The sequence below is a fragment of the Tursiops truncatus genome, chromosome 19 (genome assembly GCF_011762595.2).
Source record: "Tursiops truncatus isolate mTurTru1 chromosome 19, mTurTru1.mat.Y, whole genome shotgun sequence".
Lineage (NCBI taxonomy): Eukaryota > Metazoa > Chordata > Mammalia > Artiodactyla > Delphinidae > Tursiops > Tursiops truncatus.
The window spans coordinates 41,300,038-41,317,142 of NC_047052.1; the positions used below are offsets into that span (position 1 = coordinate 41,300,038).

The 17,105-nt window shown below is 62.3% G+C and overlaps 1 protein-coding gene across 1 annotated transcript in view; it reads right to left on the reverse strand.

Annotated features, from left to right (window-relative positions):
* Window positions 1-1,034: 1,034 nt before the first annotated feature.
* PEPD (peptidase D) overlaps window positions 1,035-17,105 on the reverse strand; it is a 114,254-nt gene continuing 98,183 nt past the window's right edge. Inside the window, exons 12-15 of the mRNA XM_033843973.2 lie at window positions 13,624-13,772; window positions 5,502-5,686; window positions 1,973-2,164; window positions 1,035-1,517 (exon numbers count right to left, since the gene is read on the reverse strand). Coding sequence (XP_033699864.1) covers window positions 1,380-1,517; window positions 1,973-2,164; window positions 5,502-5,686; window positions 13,624-13,772 — 664 coding nt within the window. The 3' untranslated portion in view covers window positions 1,035-1,379. The remainder of the gene's footprint in view (window positions 1,518-1,972; window positions 2,165-5,501; window positions 5,687-13,623; window positions 13,773-17,105) is intronic.

Below are 17,105 nucleotides of genomic sequence, written 5' to 3' on the forward strand. Positions count from 1 at the left end.
GAGTTCCAACCTAACTTTATAACTTTAACTGTTTTTATCCTGGGGGTGGGGGAACCTGAAACCCTGCGCACTAGAGCATGGCTCGCAGATACAGCTGGGGGAGAGAAGGATTTGGCAAGCTCAAACTCCTGACCCGCAGGCGATCATTACTCAAACTGCTTAATACCACAGATAACTTAGGGAATATATCTGCGCACCAGGAGGAAACCTTAAAAGATGATGGTATGTAAATCTAAGAGGTAAGAAAAAGACAAATGGTGATTTGAAACTAACGCTGCTTTAATGTGGCCACATCACGAGCACTTCTGTGTTACTGCCAGAGGAAGAAATCAGTTTACTCAACTCTTCAGTGACTTCAGCGGTCTCTGGCTTGGGCTACAGAGGTTCCCCACCCTATTAAGGTTTCATCTCTGACGTCCGTCCTTCTCACCTGCCCTTCACCTTGGCTCGGATGAGAGAACCCTAGAATGGTGTGCAGAATTCTCGAAGCCCGCTGCAGGGGTGGGGGCGGTTCTGTGGGACCGTGGGAGAGGTGGGCAGGCAGAGGAAGGCCAGGTGTTCTGCCACTGGCAGGGACTGGGCCCAGGTGGCCCTGGATGGCTCCACAGCCTCAGAGTGGAGTCCAGCCAGTGGGCTTCCACTTAGGGGAGACAAATGGACTTGGCCGACGTGGAAGGAACCAGAAAGCTCACCTTTGCCATGGTGCTGCCTTAGGCGGCAGCGTCTCTCAAACAGATGCTGGCTTTGCTAGCCTGTCCCGCATGAGAAGGAAATCACAGACAAGGAACCTGCGAGTCTCATGTTGTCGCTAACTGTACCTTAAGGGCTGCGTAATTCTGCCCCCCTTCGGAAATCCAGCTTTGAGGCAGTAACCGTACCAAAAAGGCTTCCTGCTCTAGAGCCCTCTTCACGTGGGCAGAGGCCCAGCCCCACCTATGCCCAGACTCCCGGGTCTCTGCAGGGCCAGTTTCCAGGTCTAACCCTGCAGTGCTCACCTGCAAAGGGACAAATGGAGAGGGAGCCGGGCACAAAGGTCCATTTTAGGAAATCTTTTATTGCAAATTCCATTCCGTGTACTGATTTTGAGAGAAAACACGAGAAAGGCATCTTTCCTGAGCAGCATACAAATGACGGCAAGATACACATTTAGTTGCTAGTGAAGAACAGGATTTTTCAAAATAACGGGATAATTGAAAATTAGCATTTTAAAAGCCGCTGTCTAAGAACAGATTAAGGGTGTGATCCCACAGAAGGTTAATAAAAAAGTTTCTCCCTGGGAAACAGCATATTTGGTGTGATCAAAGCCGACGCCGCATGTCTGAGCACCGCTGGGGGCCAACCGCCAGGCCGCCGTCTGTGAGGTGAGCTTGCCCGGGGCTCTACTTTGGGCCAGAGAAGGGAGCAAAGGCCTTGTCACGGCCTGCCATGCATTCTTCAACCTCTTCCACTGTGCGGGGCACACAGGTCAGCAGCTCCATGCCACTGTCCGTCACCACGACGTCCTCCTCGATCCGGACCTGGTCAGAACGACACGCTCGTTATTTCTGAGCTGGCCTCACACGCTAAGTTTGAGGGTTGGGCCCGACGGCTCCAGGCTGACCCCCGCCGAGAGGGAAGAGCCCTTTCTGAGGAGTGGTCAGTACTGCCGGGGGGGGGGCTGGCCTCAAGGCCTCTGTGGGCAGCTGCTGGGAAGAAGGCGCCTCCCACAGGGGCCTGCTCGTGCCACCTGCCCACCCTGGCCTTGCCCCTTGCCCGGTGGCTGGGAGCCCCTGGAGTGGGCAGGGGTTTTGTAGGAATCTGAGTTGCTTGTGTTGAGGGCTGAGGCTCCTGTTAGGTGACAGACCATGAGAAAGGATAAGCCAGGTCCCTCTCCAGTGAGGAAGTCAAGACTGTGCCTCCTGTCCTGGAGGACAAAGAGGTGACACGCAGCAAGGAGCAAGGGAGCAAGGACGCGGGGCCCACCAGCACTCACCCCGCCGAAACCACGGAAGCGTCGCAGGACCTCGCGGTTAAAGAAGCAGGCGCGGGCCGGGTCAGCCAGGGCCTCGTCCAGGAGGTGGTCAATGAAGTAGATGCCGGGCTCCACAGTGAGCACCATGCCCGGCTCCAGGTGCCGAGCGGTGCGCAGGTGCCGCAGGCCGGGCTCGTCCACCCGGTCCACGCCCTGGGGGAGAGGACAGTGAGGGGGATCCAGGAGGGCGCAGCCCCAGCCCAGGGCCACCGCATCGGTGGGAGGAAGATGGAAACAGGTGAGTGTGCGGGGCACCCGCCCTGCCCGTGCAGGCGTCCACACGTGGGGCCCGGCTTGGCCCCATGGGTCCCCCTGGAGCTGCAGGAGGCTCTGTGACCATGGGGGTCTCCAGCCCAGACTCAGCCTTGCTGTGTTGTCCACGGCACTCCAGATAAAACCCTCCGCTCTCTGCACGCTCCCCTAGATTTCTCACATCCCTGCCCCTGTTTCTCCTCAGAACCGTGCCCCGTGGACACCCGTGCGCACACACCCAGGTCATGCTGCCCCTGCTGGCCCATGGGGCTGGCTGGGGGTCCGGCTGCCTCAACCAGGCCCTCTCCCCGCGAGAGGAACAGTAGAAGCCAAACTTGTGCAGCTTTTAAGAAGGCCTGGGGGGCCTCCCAGGCTGCGCGCTTTCTTCTAGGCAGCTCAGGTGGAAACCAGCCCCAGAAGTGCTGGACCTGGGTCCCCCCACAAGCCAAGTCCTAGGTTTTCCACGTGGCCTTCCAGGAGGAGGGACAGGTGCTGTCGGCAGGGCGGGCCGTCAGTACGAGCTCTGGCTCGTGTGTGCACAAACACACGCTCATCCCGTGTGCATGGCCTGGGGGTGTGGGCCCCAAGAAGCGCACGTGGGCGGCTCCACACCATGCCCGTGTGCTGGGCCCCCACTGACCCATGGGGACCGGCTCTCAGCCCTGCAGGGGCACCACCACCGCCCCCCCCCCGCCCCGCCAACACTCACATGGGCGTGGCCACCGGGGCCAGGAGGGCAGGTGGTACCTAGGACACTTGCAGAAATCTCCCTGCCTTCCCCAGGTCCCAGAGGCACCCATCCATCCTTGGCCAAGGCCTGTGAGTGAGTGGGGCAGCAGGCAAGCTTTCTGGTCGGGCTCTGAGCTTGCCCTGCCCCACTCGCAGCTCTCCCCTGGAAGCCCAGCTGCTGGAGATGGAGCTGTCATTTCTGACTGTTTGGGGGCCAAGAACATCAGACTTCAATTAGTGGTTCATGTAAGGTAACCAGAAACGGGCTGGCTCAGCCTCCATCCACGGCTGGGCACAGCAGGGAAGGCTGTGAGCGTGATTCCATGAGGGCGGGGACAGCGGGGCGTGTAGAAACTGGTACGCGCAGCCGCCCTGACCTGGTGTGAGTCAGGCTGGGACGGAGGTGATGAGGGGACACTAAGGCCCTGTGACCCCTGATGGGTCATGCTCTGGGCCCAGAAGCCTGTCTGGTGTGGTACCTGACCCCAAAACACTACTATGTGCCTGGAAGAGCTAGGCAGGAAGGCAGGGGACATAGAAGGGCACAGTCTGGGATGATAGTCCCTGTGCTCAGGTGGGAAGTGCTGGTGGGACGGGGCGGGGCCCTGTCTCCTGCCATCTGAAGCCCCGTGCCTGCCCCTGGGCAGCCCCTCCTCTCCCTTCCCTTCATGCTGCCCCCCAGGTGCCGTCACCTTCTCTCTACTACAAGGTTGTCAAAGCCAGGGGCCTGGCGGAGGCAGACTGACAAAGTCCCCCTGACCTCCTTGGTCACCGTGGGCTCCCTGCTGCTCCAGAGCTGTGTACCGAGGGTGGAGGGTCTGCTCCAACTTGTACAGACAGCCTTCCCTCCGGAAGATTTCAGGACCACGACTCAGACTGGGGGTGAGGGGAGCATGGAAGGGATCCCGTGGGGCACAGGAGAATGTGCGTGCCCCAGCCCACTGACCATGACCCCCCACCCCCCTTCAGAGCACTAGCTCTCGGGAGTCTGCCCTATGGGGTCCACCAGGAACGGCCAGATCAGGGCTGGGAGAAGGATGGAGGCTGAGCTGAGTGGGGAGAAGACCCCTAAAAGGGAAGCAGCTGAGCGCCCAGCCCCTCGGGCCCGGGGACTTCAGCCTTGTTGGGGCTCGGGCCCCTGCCCATGCTGGGTCCACGCTGGCTTCTGCCTGGGCTCAGGGCTCAACGGGGCCTCAACTTTACTGGGCTCCTGGCAGAAGAGACCCAGATGTGTCTATAGGCCTGAAATAAAACAAATGACTTTTATAGGAAAAGCCATATTTTTTCCACAATGTTTATCTGTCAGAAGAATAGACTCCGAGCACAAAGGACTGCTTACTGGAAAAGATGAAAACAGTTTGCTGCCAATTTTCTCTGATGGAAAAAAAGTGCTTTGGAGACTAATGAATAACGAACCTCAGTTAACAATGTCTGGAAGGCCCAGCTCTTGGCTCCCTACGCACAATGTGATGGATAAAAATTAGGAAATTAAAACCGATTTTGTTTCTCCAAATTTAACTGTTTACACTTGAGGAAAAAATAATTGAATAATAATGCTTCTCTTGAGCAATTCCGCCCCCCCCCAACCCCCAAATATCGTTCTTAGAGCTTTCAAAATACCCTGCAGCTAAGAGGCCAAGCCCAGTCTTGGCTAACTGGCTGGTGGGCCCCAGGGCGTGCACCGATTGCATAACCCGCCCCCTGCACTGCGGGCACCAGGCCAGACGGCAGGGCCGGGCTCACCCACACCCACCGGCCAGGGAGGCTGCAGCCACCTGCCCTGCAAGGCTGCGGCAGGGCCTCCCAAAGCCACAAGCACCGTCTGGGTGGTCCTTTCAAGGGTCGGTCGGTAGGAGGGGGAGGGGAAAGCCTGGCCTGGAGACGCCCACACAAGCCTTCCTCCCCTGCCAAGGGTACGTCCTAGAGACAAGGAGGCCAGCAGAGCGTGCTGGCCCAGGGGCCTGGGGCCCCGGCAGGGGTTGCACCAAGGAGGAAGCAGGAGTAGGACCTGTGAGGGGCGCAGGGCTCAGCTAGTCCCAGGAGGGACCAGGGCCAGCCACCAGCTGGCGGAGCCTCATCACCCCGTCTGAATGAAGTCAGAGGCACGAGGACATGACGGGTGCAGTGCCAGCCCCATCACTAAGACCCAGCTTTGCGGCTCCTGCTGCCCTGTGGGGACCCCGTGCACTGCACACTGACACTCTACCACCTTTCAGGACAGGCGCTGCCCCCAGCGCACAGCCCGGGGCTCTGTGCAGAGCACGCCCATCCCACACCAGGTCCTGTGGAGGCAGCCACGGTGGGGAGGCGTTGGGCACGGAGGGCATCAGGGCAGCGACCTGGGCCAGGACCAACCAATGGGTGAAGGGGGAGGAGGGGCAGCAGGCCTCACCGGGACCCCATTCCTCCTCACCCCCGCCGTCTCCCAGAGCCCCAGCCCAGCCCAGGGAGGGCCAAGCCCAGCTACGGCTCACAGGCAGGCCACTCGGGCTGATGCGCCCACACTGACCTCGGGGTAGCCTCCCACGTCATGCACGTCGATGCCCATGAAGTGGCCGAGTCCATGAGGCATGAACACGGCTCCCAGGTGGGCCTGGACCATGGCGTCCACGCTGCCGGTCAGGATGCCGATGCGGGTCAGCTCCTCCAGATGGATGCGGTCGGCCAGGCGGTGCATGTCGGGCCACCAGACGCCTGTGGCTCAGAAGGAGGTTGCAATGAGCTGCGGAGTCCGGCAGCCTGGCCAGGGCTTCCCCGGGCAAGGTTTCGGGGGACACACGATGCCCTCGCACTGGCTGAGGCAGTAAGGGCCTGAGGTGAGGGGCAAGAGTGATGTGTCCCGGGCAGCCCTTCATGCAGGGCTTTCCCAGCACAGCTCTGGACTTGAGACCCTTCCTTTCTCTCCACTGTGCCCTCAGGGGCAGGCTCCTGTCACCCACGGTCACCACAGGGGCCCAGCCCCTGTCGTGTCTGCTCCTGGGGCCCGGGGAGCCCAGTAAGGTCCTTGGCGTCAGGAGGAGAAAAGCGTTATGTCCCCAGCAGCGGACGTGGGGCGGCCTCAGCGAGCCCCAGACTGAGGCTCAGGTTCAAACGTTGCCTCAGCACCTCAGGCTGGGGGTGGGGGGCACCCCCGCACACCCCCGCATGGGGCTGAATCATCCCTGGAGCCTCTGTGGGGAGCAAAGGTTTCTGGGGTGAAAATGCAGCTGGTACTACCTCACGGGCAAACTGGCAGGGGTCTGTGGCCCTGTCTGCTACAAGCGCTAGGGGACCACCTCCGTGGCAGCCCAGATGTCCAAGCCCCAGGCTGCTAATCAAACTCGTCTTGGCCCCATCCTTCCGGGGCAAAGGTCACCATGCAGAGTACCCCCAGTAACCAACTTTCGAGGAGAGCAGGCTGTGCAGAGCTCAGGGGCTCAGCCCTGCCTGGTGCCCAAGGAGGCCCTTACGGGCTGGAGCCTAGGGCCCTCAGGGAGCCGCCTCCAAGAGCCTCGGCCGTCACTGGGGCACGGCCGCCTTGGCCACTGGGCTCCATGGAGTCCCCACCTTCAGTCTCACTTGAGGGCGCTGGGCGCTCAGCCTGAGCACCAGACAAGGCCTTAGGCTGGCAACCCCCCCGCCCCATCCTACGAGGGTGGAGTTGGGGGCAGGCCATGTGTCGGCGAGGCTAGCAGCCCCAGGACACTCAGGGCCAGGTGGACAGGGTGGGACCGGCACCCAGAGAGGGTGGCCAGTGCCGGTCCCTGCGGCCCCCTCCATGTGGAGAGTAACTCTGGCTTCCAAGGGGCCTCCCAGCCATGCCCTGATGATCACGGGAGCACTGGGACCCCACACCCTGAGGCCTTGTTGGACCCTGTGCTGGTGAGGGTTAGGCCACCAGGGTCTGAAGCTCTGGCTGGCAGAGGGCAGAGGATGGGCCCAAGGGGTAAATGGAGATGAGAGCCCATCCTGGGACACACACCCTCCCCTCTCACATGCTCTTGCTGGGCACCAGTCCCCCATGTGGGGGCCCCCTTTCCTGCCAGAGACAGTGGGCCCACGGCTGGGGTCTTGGGCTGGCTGTGCTGGCTGGAGCCCAGGGCTGATCCAACATCCCAGATCCCCAGGCTCCGGGCTCTGAGCAGGTGGTGCTGTGGCCTGGCCAGTTCACAGGAGAGTGGCCTGCCCCCGGCCCAAGCTACAGGGAGGCCAAGGGTGTCCCCAAGGCTGAGCCTCCTTGGAATCCAGCTCCTGAGTCCAGCTCCGTTCTACCTGCCCGGGCCCACCACATGGGGGTGGCATCCTGGGGTCTGGCTATAACCACGTCAGCGTGGGGGGCCAGGTCTGCACCCCTGAGGGTGGAGCCGGCATGGGGGGCTTTTCTCTGATGGTCTGGCATACTGAAGTGGAGACCTGGGTAACCGGGTCCCACCTTGGCCGCTCACCTGCCGTGTGACCTGGCCAAGCCTTCACCTCTGTGAGCCTCAGATGCCTCCTCTGTCAAACAGGGCCACACGCTGGCCCCAGAAAGCCGGCTGTAGAGGCTCTGGCACCTACTGGGGGACCAGCTCACTAATCCCCCCGAACTGTCATTAGCCACCTGTGGCCAGCCAGACCCCGGCTTGGACACGTGACAGTTCGCTGCGTTCCTGGGGCACAAGCCCCAGCCGCGGCCGCCGCTCTTCTAACACCGACCCACCCACCTCGACCTCCTCGGGTCCGGCCACCTGTGTTCCAGAAGCACACTGAGGTCTCTGCACGTCAGACCCTTTGCAGACCTGGCTGGCCTGTGACTCCTCATCCTCGAGGTCTCAGCAGAAACGTCAGCCCCTCCTGGGGTGACACCTTCCACCCCACCCCCGCCGTCGTCCTCTCTCTGCTGTCCTGGCTACTCCTCTCATCTCCGTGCACCTTGTTCCTGTCCAGCAGGTGTGCTTCCTTGCTTCTAGGGTCTCTCCACCAGAAAGGTGGCTGCCTCCCCCGGGCACACCAGAGCCTGGCGGAGCGGGTGCCGGTTCAGGGCTGAGCGCGTAGCACGCTCTTTTCTAAGGTCTGCTCCCGCCTGGGGCTCTGGGCCTAAAGAGCCCCCAAACAGCCCAGCGAACTCGGCTCCTGTCACTCAGCCTGGCCCCTGGGACTGAGGAAGGGCCGATGCCCCAACCCCCGGGCAGCTCCATCTCTCTTGGGCAGGGCCTTTTCCGGTGGCCAAGAGAGAGGCCCGGGAAGCAGTCTGACTTCAAACCTGGCTAACTTCCACGGCGGGGCTGCGGTCTCGGCCCAGCCGCAGCAGAGGGTGGGAACCAGGTATAAATCAAGCTCCGTGCTGGCAGCTCGGCTCTCCTCCTGTCCTCGTGGCCCCTTGTGGGGGCCGGACGTGCAGGCCCCAGCGGTCCCCACGGCGCCTCTAGTCTTCCTTGCCTGCGTGCCCTTGGGGAAGGCCTTGCACACAGCTCTCTTGGCCGGGAGTGGGAGTTTCTGCCTGCGTGTGGTTAGGGTTGTGACAGTGATTAAACCTCCAGCAACTTGGCCCCAGCGTCTGGCCCGGATGGTGGTTACGACACCCACGGCCAGGGCAGGGGCCCTTGAAGTGTGTGGAGGTTACTGTCCTAGGGCTAGGCTGGAGGGGTGGGCACAGGCCAGAGGGCCTCCCTGCCCACCTAACGCCCCGACGCCCGGGTTCCTCAACCTCTGCAGCCCGCAGGCACCTCTGAGCCCACACGCCCGGCCAGGGGCATCGGCAGTCCCCCAGGCCTGCTCCTACTGGGGATGCCACGCCGGGGATCACACTGCAGAGACTGGGCACCATCTGCCCCGCCCACCCTCCCACCTCCAGCAAGCACCAAGGCTCGTCCCGTCTTCCCGAAACGTCTCCTGAACCCGGTGACTCTGTGGGCCCCCACCTCTCCTGGACCCCTGCCTGGTTCCTCCCCAGTCCTCGCAATGCCTCACCCCCGCTGCATGCTGCACAAGGCCGGGACACCAGGACAGTTGGAACATGGAACAGACCATGCCAGTCCCCCCCCGCGCCAAGGACAGAGCCCCGAGCTCCTCGGCCCGGCTTCCCGCTCCAGCCCCATCCCTCACCCACTCCTGAGTGCTGGTGCCCCCGTGCCTTCCACCTGCCGTTCCCTCAGCTAGGACCACCCCCCTCCAGGGCCCTCGCCTTCCCAGTCTCACTCCCATTCCTCCTATGGGCCTTTGTGTTGAGGCTTTCTCCAGGAAGCCCTCTCTGACTGCCCCTTCCCGTGCTGCCAGAGCTAAGCACACGGGCACAGCCATGGCAGGTCGTGGCCTCTGAACCCTGAGAAGGCGGGGCCCATGCCCTGCTCCGAGGCTGGTAACCGTTTGGCCTGACCGGGAGCCCCTTCCTCCCTCGTGGCTCTCTTGCAGCCAGTGCTGTGACCTCATGGGCCCAGGATTCAGGTGTGCCCCCCACCCCGCTCCTCTGTGCACTCAGACCCCAGGGTGGCAGGGCAGCATCCGGGTTTGTGCCGCGTCACCTGCCTTTCAGCTCAGAGGAAGCAGAGTCCCAGTGCCCAGGCCCCACTACGTATCCAGAGCAGCCCCTGGTCCCTGGCTGGTCTCCTATGCCCACCTGGCCCCCCTCAGACCACACCTTCCCCTGCTGGGCCGGGAGCCTGCTGGGCCTGCTGCCTGGGCAAGGAGCCTCGCAGCATCCGTCACAGGCTGGAGGCCTCCTGCCCAGAGCGTGACAGCCCTGGGGGCCCTGAGGCCCTGAGCCGAGCTGGGAAGGCAGCAGAGGGCCCCGGGAGCTACATCCTCACAGCCTCATCCAGACAAAGAGCTCACTTCATTTGAAGACAATGGCCCTCGGGGGATGCTAGCGCGCCAGGCCCTGGGGGTGCAGGAGGGCAGGCTCAGGGCCAGGGTCCCAGGGCAGGCCCCACGGGCTGCAGGGAACCGTCTGGCAGGCCGCACTGGCGCAGGGCTGAGGGCTTCCAGTCCACCCCACCACACAGCCCGCCTGCTGCCAGGACCTCTGGGGACCCGCTCGCCCTGCAGGAGGACGGGGGCAGCACGTGCCCAGGCTGCAGGCGCCTCGATGCCGAGTTAAGCGTGGCTGCCTCACGTGGTCTCCGTGTGGTCCCTCCCCGCCCGCCCTGGCGGGGAAGCCAGCGAAGGCGGGGACTCACCCACTGCCCTTCGGCCAGCAAGGGAGCCTCTCAGGCCAGAGTGGGGACACAGGGCCCTCACCAAACACAGCCCTCCCTGTCTTGGCTTCTGCCAGAGGGCGCTCACGATCTGGATGGCGCGGTCTCCCAGCACCTCTGTCTGCCAGAGCCCTGCGTTCCGCACCATGTCTAAGGCGAGGCCTGCGGGGAGTCCTGCTGCTGCAGCCCCTGCCCCGCCCCCCCCACAGGGAGTGAGGCAGAGCAGACCCCGGGAGTCTGCAGAACTGCCCCGCCCTGCACCTGCGGCCAGCTCAGACACTGGCTCTGGCCCCAGGCTTCCCCACAGTGCCTCCTCCCCTCATGCGGGCCGGGGCAGAGGCGGGGGTGGTCCCATCGGCAAGCTCCTGGGTGTCTGCGGAGACGGGGTTGGGGGGGCAGACACGGAAGCCTTGGAGAGCTTCGACTGCACCCGGCCAGAAGCCGGCACGTGGCCGCCGCATCCCCTCCCGCGGGGCAGATGAGGGTGGCGTTCTCCCAGGTGTAGCAGCTGCCTGGCCTGCCCCTGCCACCTCGTGCGGCCCCCTGAGTGAGCTCAGCCCTCCTTCCCTGGCTGTCTCTGAGTGGCGGTGAGGGACGCTCCCCCTCTGACCCCAGGCCTGCTTTCCTCAATCCCGGGGCAGTAGGCCAGGATCTGGTATGCTCCGAGCACTGGTCCCTGCCTCTCCTCTGGGCATCTTGCTGTGACCCCGGCCGCCTTTATTTACTCTTCCCTGGAAGGCTCAGGAAGCAGTCACGCAGTCTCAGCGGGTGTTTGTCTTGGCCCAGAAGCCAAACCCACAAACCAGGGGCATTTCCGCTAGGATAGGGCACAGGGCTGACCTGGCCACGGCCTCTGAGCTGCCCGTGGGGAGGCGACCTGCCCCGACGTGAGAGCAGCTCTGTGGGCAGGACCCCCATCCCGCCCGGCCTGTACCGCATGTGGCCCCTGGGGAACTGTGTGTCACAACCCTGAAGCACGGGGTGTGGGCTGGGGGAGCTCTGCAGGGGCTCTGCTTCAACCCCCTAACAAGGGAACTTCGAAGCCCCACTGTGTGCCGGGGCAGGTCTGCCTCCGTCTGCAGGGACCAGCTCAGCTGAGCCCAGCCTGGCCGGGCCTGAAGCCTTATAACTAACTGCCCCTGAAGTGACATGGCCAGGAAGCCCCACGGGACCTCGGTGCCAGGACCACGCACCAGGCCCTTTTAGTGCAATGTGTGGCCCCGGGGACCTGCCTGTGGCCCCGGCCACCTTCTGGGCAGAGTTGGCATTGCTTGGTTGGCCGACTGAGCTGGCCGGGACACCAGCTAGGGAGGCGCCACCCAGGTCCTGCCCAGGCCGCAACAGGTTTTCCTGTGGGTCGGTGGGGTCAGCCAGGCCTTGGCCGCCACCCGTCTCAGCACAGGGACAGGGCTAAGCAGTGCTAGGGACATGAAGCCCGGAGCTCCAAGGTGAGCGAAGAGCCCCAGGGGAGACACTGTCCCTCCAAATCCCTACCTGCCCGACATCCCGCCAACCTTCCCCCCCCACCACCGCCATATGCCTTGGCCTCACTCTGCCTGCCCCTTTGTCTCCAGCGTGGAGTGCGGCAGCAGCCCTCCATCCTGCCGTACCACGGCCCGGCGCCAGGCTCGGGTCCACGCAGGCCCACGCCACGCTCCCAGAGGGACCCGCCATGGGGCGTGGGTGCACAGGGGTCACGGGGCTCACCCAGAGGAGTGTCCACCTCGGGGGCCAGGCACCTCCACCCACTCTCACTGGCCCAAACCTCTTGCTACATCTGGAACGCTTATCACTTAAACGACCGATGTTCAAAGCAGGGCAGAACCGTCTATTCCTTCTCTCCCTGGGGTAAAGCGAGGGTGTCAAGGGAGGAGGAGGAGATGTCCCTTGCTCGGGATGACTGCCCCACACAGGCCGGGTTTTACAGGTCACAGGTCACAGGTCACACATTCTGAGGTTTAAAGGTCAAAAAGTATAAAAAGGCTCCTGGTGAACACTCTCCCTTCTCCCCACGCCCCGCCCTGTCTGTCTGGTTCCCTTCCTGCACCTCTTCTGTGGATTTCCAAGCACATGTGCATCCACGTTCTCGCCGTCCTGATTTTCACAGAAGGGGGCCCCCTGGCCACCCCCTCCTGCACTTCTGTGTCTTCGTGCAACGGTTCATCCTGGACGTGTCCGTACTAATCCCTACCTAGAGGGAGCTGCTTTTTTTTTTTAATTCGTGTTTTTTTTTTTTTTTTTTTTGCGGTACATGGGCCTCTCACTGCTGTGGCCTCTCCCGTTGCGGAGCACAGGCTCCGGACGCGCAGGCCCAGCGGCCATGGCTCACGGGCCCAGCCACTCCGCGGCATGTGGGATCCTCCCGGACCGGGGCACGAACCCGTGTCCCCTGCATCGACAGGCGGACACTCAACCACTTGCGCCACCAGGGAAGCCCGCTGCTGCTTTTTAAACACAGTTATAGCACAAGATGCTGTTTGCTTTCCCAGCCGCTAAACCAGGCAAGTCTCGTCGACACTGTCGCCCGGCAGGAGCTTAGCTTTGAGGTTTCCTTCCTTGTCTCCTTTCTGGGGTGTATGTGAGTTCCTCATCCTTGGACTCATCTGGTCACCAAGCTCTGTTCCCTCTGGACACAGGGTGCAGGCCCATCACCCCTCCAGGGCTCCCTGGCTTCTGCTGGGCCCCAGTGCTGGATGGGGGCATCCACAAAGCCCTGCTGACAATTTGCCTCCCCCGAAGGGGGCAGCTGCAGAGGACCCCTCACAATCAGCACCTGGGCCGCAATAACTGGCCACGGGGCCGTAGAGGCCAAGAACCGAGCCATCAGATTCTGGGCCCGAAAGGGGCCACACACTGGGGCCTTACAGTCTGGGGGCTCAGGATCTTTTCTTCTTTTTCTCTTTGTAAAAAAAAAAGCTCCACGGAGGGATACAAATCTGACTGCCACAGTGCCCGATTTCAGCACGAACTCAGAGCCCAGCCCTCAAGGCCTGTCACGCCAGGTGCTCAGATGGCCCCGCAACCTCCTCTCACCATTCCCCCAATACCGGAGAGACATTCAGCTCCCGCCAACCCAGCCGCAGCCGGCAGCCGCGAACGAGGGTGCTCCACGCGCAACCAGAGGCCGGTGTCCAAGCTGCCAAACCCTCTCTGGAACAGACTCTGCTTGGGAACAGGGCAGAGGACATGCTGACATCCCAGTGGCCAGTGTGGAAAGGAAGAGGAGGTCGGATGGGATGTGGGGTGACCTTGGGATGAGCTCCCCGATCCCCAGCTGTCCCTGATTGGTGGTCAGACCCCTTTCCCAGGAAGGATGCTGGGGACCCGCCAGCATCTGGAGCCTTGCTGGCTGAGCACGAGAGGGGGCGACAGATTCAGGTCGCAGAGTGCGGGACCTGCTTCTCCGAGGTGCCCTGCCACCTGGCCATCTGCATCCCCACACCAGGTGGTCCTCCCTGCAGGCCCCGCCCCTGCCCTCACCTGGCTTCATGGTGTTCATGACGGCCCGGCAGCTCCGCAGCACCGCCTCATAGATGGCCTTCTGGTCCAGGGTGAACTTGCCGTTGGCGGGAAAGGAGCACGTGATGTCCGAAGCAAAGCAGTAATACTCACCGCCCATGTCGAAAACGCTGCAGGAGGAGTGGGGCGTGAGGCCAGGGGGACACTCAGGGGCACCTGTCCCCTCCAACCACGCTCCCCTCCCGCCCGGCGCCCAAGGCCGCTGAGCCTGAGCCCTCTTGCAACGTGGCCGGTGCAGGCAGCAGCTTGGGGCCCTCTGACCCTGCTGTCTCCTCATGGTACACGAGCAGCCAAGGAACCATGGGGCGTCCCAGGAGACCTCCGACTCCAGAGCAGGAAGGCTGGGGGCAGTGGGGCTGCACACACACCTCCCCTCACAGCCTCTGCTGGCCAGGCCTCTGGATGCCCAGCTGTGGGGAGGGGGAGGGGCGGAGATGTCCCCAGGCCCCCGCCTGCCACCTGGCCTCCACAAGGGCATTCTGACAGACCCACCCGGGGCCACCCGGCACCCAGCATGGGGCACAGCTGCAGGCCACGAGGCAATGCTCATGGGAGCTGGACGGGTCCTTGGAACAGGTGCACCCGCCTGACAGAAGACGTGGGCTGAGCCGCACTGCCTGCTTCTTGCAGGCCCCAGTGTCCTAGTGAAAACCCAGCTGACAGCTCTGCTCCAGCTCTGGGGTCCCCTTGGCCAGAGAAGCGTGGCCCTCTCCCCACTGGGGTGGGACAGTGTGCTCTCCCAGGGCCCGGCTGGCCAAGACCCCGACTCTGGGGCCATCTGGCCCCCAGCATCTCCAGGTGACAGAGTGGAGACCAGGAGGCACAGAAGGTGGGAGTAGAGAGGGGGAGGAAAGAAGAAGCTGGAGCTGGGAGCACGAGCCAGCAGAGGCAGGACGGTGCTGGGACAGGCAGGCAGGCTGCTGAGTCAGGAGGACGGGCCAGCTGAGCCTGCCCTCTGGACACCCCGTGACAGGGCCCCGGTGCAGCAGGGATGGGAGGGAGAGGAGGGAGCCTCGCTCCCACACCCTTGCTGCCTGACCACGCACTCACACCCTTTACTGGTCAAGGACGGGTAAGAATCCTGCCCTAAGCATCCTCCACGGTGAGATAAGACAAAATAAGTGAGGGGCTGCTGGGTCCAAGCCTGGCTCCCACTGGGTCACCCACGCTGAGGGGAGTGGGGTGCCCAGACTGAGCGGCCTCCACATCCTGTCCCACCCCAGCAGGCTGCTCGACTGCAGGCACAGAGCAGGGACCCACCAGCCCCCTGACCCCATCACGGGGTCAGGGCCAAGTCAGGATGCTGACAGTGACAGAACCGACAGAGGGACATCAGTCCAGCCTCAGGCCTGGCCCCCTGCGGTGTCTTCAGGACCAGGTGGGGTGGAGGCGGTGAGGGCTGTCCTCTCTGTGCCTGGCTTTGCCCCTTGGGGGGCAGTCTGAAGCCGCACAAATCCTGGCAAGTCTGAGCCGGCTGGGGGAGGGGGGGCAGAGCCACGCCTTCCGTGACAAGGGCTTCTCACCCAAACCCAAATTCTAATGGTAAACACGATGGCTCAACCAACATTCCAGAAGCTGCCTGTGTGCCTGTCTCTGGGCACCCCTACCCCCAGCAACTGGCCCTACAAGTGGAGCAAGGAGTTGGGTCACGCGGCCTGACGGCAGCACCGGGGACACCACAGAAACAGACCTAAAGGAAAAACGCGAGCGCTCGGGATCCGCAGACGCCCTGCTGGAATCCAAAGTCCCCAGTCGGGCACTTTTTAATCTCCTGTCTTTTTCTGATTGCAAAACACCATAAACAGTGTCAATAGTGCACAAAGCATCAGATAACAGCTCAGGTGATTCTCAGGGGGCGGGGAAGAGCCCCACTGGCACGGCAGGGGAGACCGCGTTGGGTCAAAGTCACAGACTCTGGGGGACCCTGCCTGGGGCAGGCCAACGGAAGGGGCACTTGGGCCTCACTTGAGGGGACCCGCCCAGGCCCGGTGTGGGAACCGAGGACCGAATGTCGAGAAGCCCCCAGCAGACATGCCCAGGCATCTGCTCTCCAGGATGCGCCAGATGCACCAGGGTGCTAGGGCTGACGGCTGTCTGCAGCCTTACTCCCGCCCGGGGCACATCCCCACTCCCCTCCCACCCCCCTCCCAGCTGGCCAGGAGGGTGGGGCGTATCTTAGCCCTAAACTGCAGGGAAACTGAGGCTCTGAACACTGGTCCAGCAAAGTCCCAAGTCGATGGTCAGCAGTTCGGAGCCCAGGGATGGGCTCTCCTGTCCTGGCTCTGGCCCTCAGCCTTCAGGGCCTCAGTTTTCCCACTTTTAAAATGCGGACTCCACCACTGCTGCATGTTCACGTCCGCCAGGGCCAGCATGCAGACGGGCCTGGGGAGTGGAACCGCATGGGGCCGCGGCCTAGCTTCACCCGGGGAGCAGAGCATTCTCATTTGGGCTCCTCAGAGGCAACAAAGGAAAACCGTCTGTGGTTTGTTGATTCAGAAGGCCCAGGAACGGCCTGAGCAGACAGGACAGAGCCAGGGGCGTGGGGACGTGGATTCCTGGGGGCCACCACATCAGAGGGCAACCTGTAGCAGCGCCCCCGGCAGAAATTTCTATCGGACTGTGCAGATCTCAAACAAAAACAGAAATTAAACTATTTAAAAAGCCAGGAAGCCCACAGGAGCAGGCCAAACACTGGAGTCACCCAGAGCAGTGAAAACGGGACTCTTCCCCAGGACAGACGAGACTCCTGACCAAGTTCTCAGAAACAAAAATGTGGGAAGGTGGGTGCTTGGAGTTCCTCAGCCAGTCTGGCTTTATTGTTCAGGTTCTAGAAAACTTCAGCTGTATTTTTTGTTTTAAAATCATCCGCTTTCTGGAGAAGGAAGTGCACACCCAGCTGGCCAGCTCCATCCTGCCCAGCGACGCTCAGGCACGGGGCTGACGTCTATTTTTGTGCTCTCAGTTCCCTATCTTTTTTCGCTCTTTTTTTTTTTTTTTTAAATCCCCCTCAGAGTTCCTACATGTATAAGTTATTCAGATTTTAAGCCATTCTGGAATCCAGGGATGAAAGCCATTGCCTTTTATAAATCATCTCCTCTGTGTCCACTCCATCCGTCCTCTGAATGCACGCTGATGATGGAGAATTCGCTCATACTTTGGCTCAACCGAGAACGCCGGATCCGTCCTCCCCGGCTGCCTGGGGACACCCACCGGGGACCTTACCATCTCTGGCCGAGTGAACGCGTGTGATAATCTAAGCCATCTGGGGAGATATTACACATCTCCGAGCAATATGCTGGCGTCTCAATCCTCACATGTGTTCATCTGGTTCTATTTCTGGCTCAGATGAGAGGTTCTGTCTTCCGCTGGCTCCTCCTGGGCAGCTTCAGGCCCGGGCTACCTGCCACCATTGGCCCACCCAGGCCCTCCTCAGTCCCCCTGGC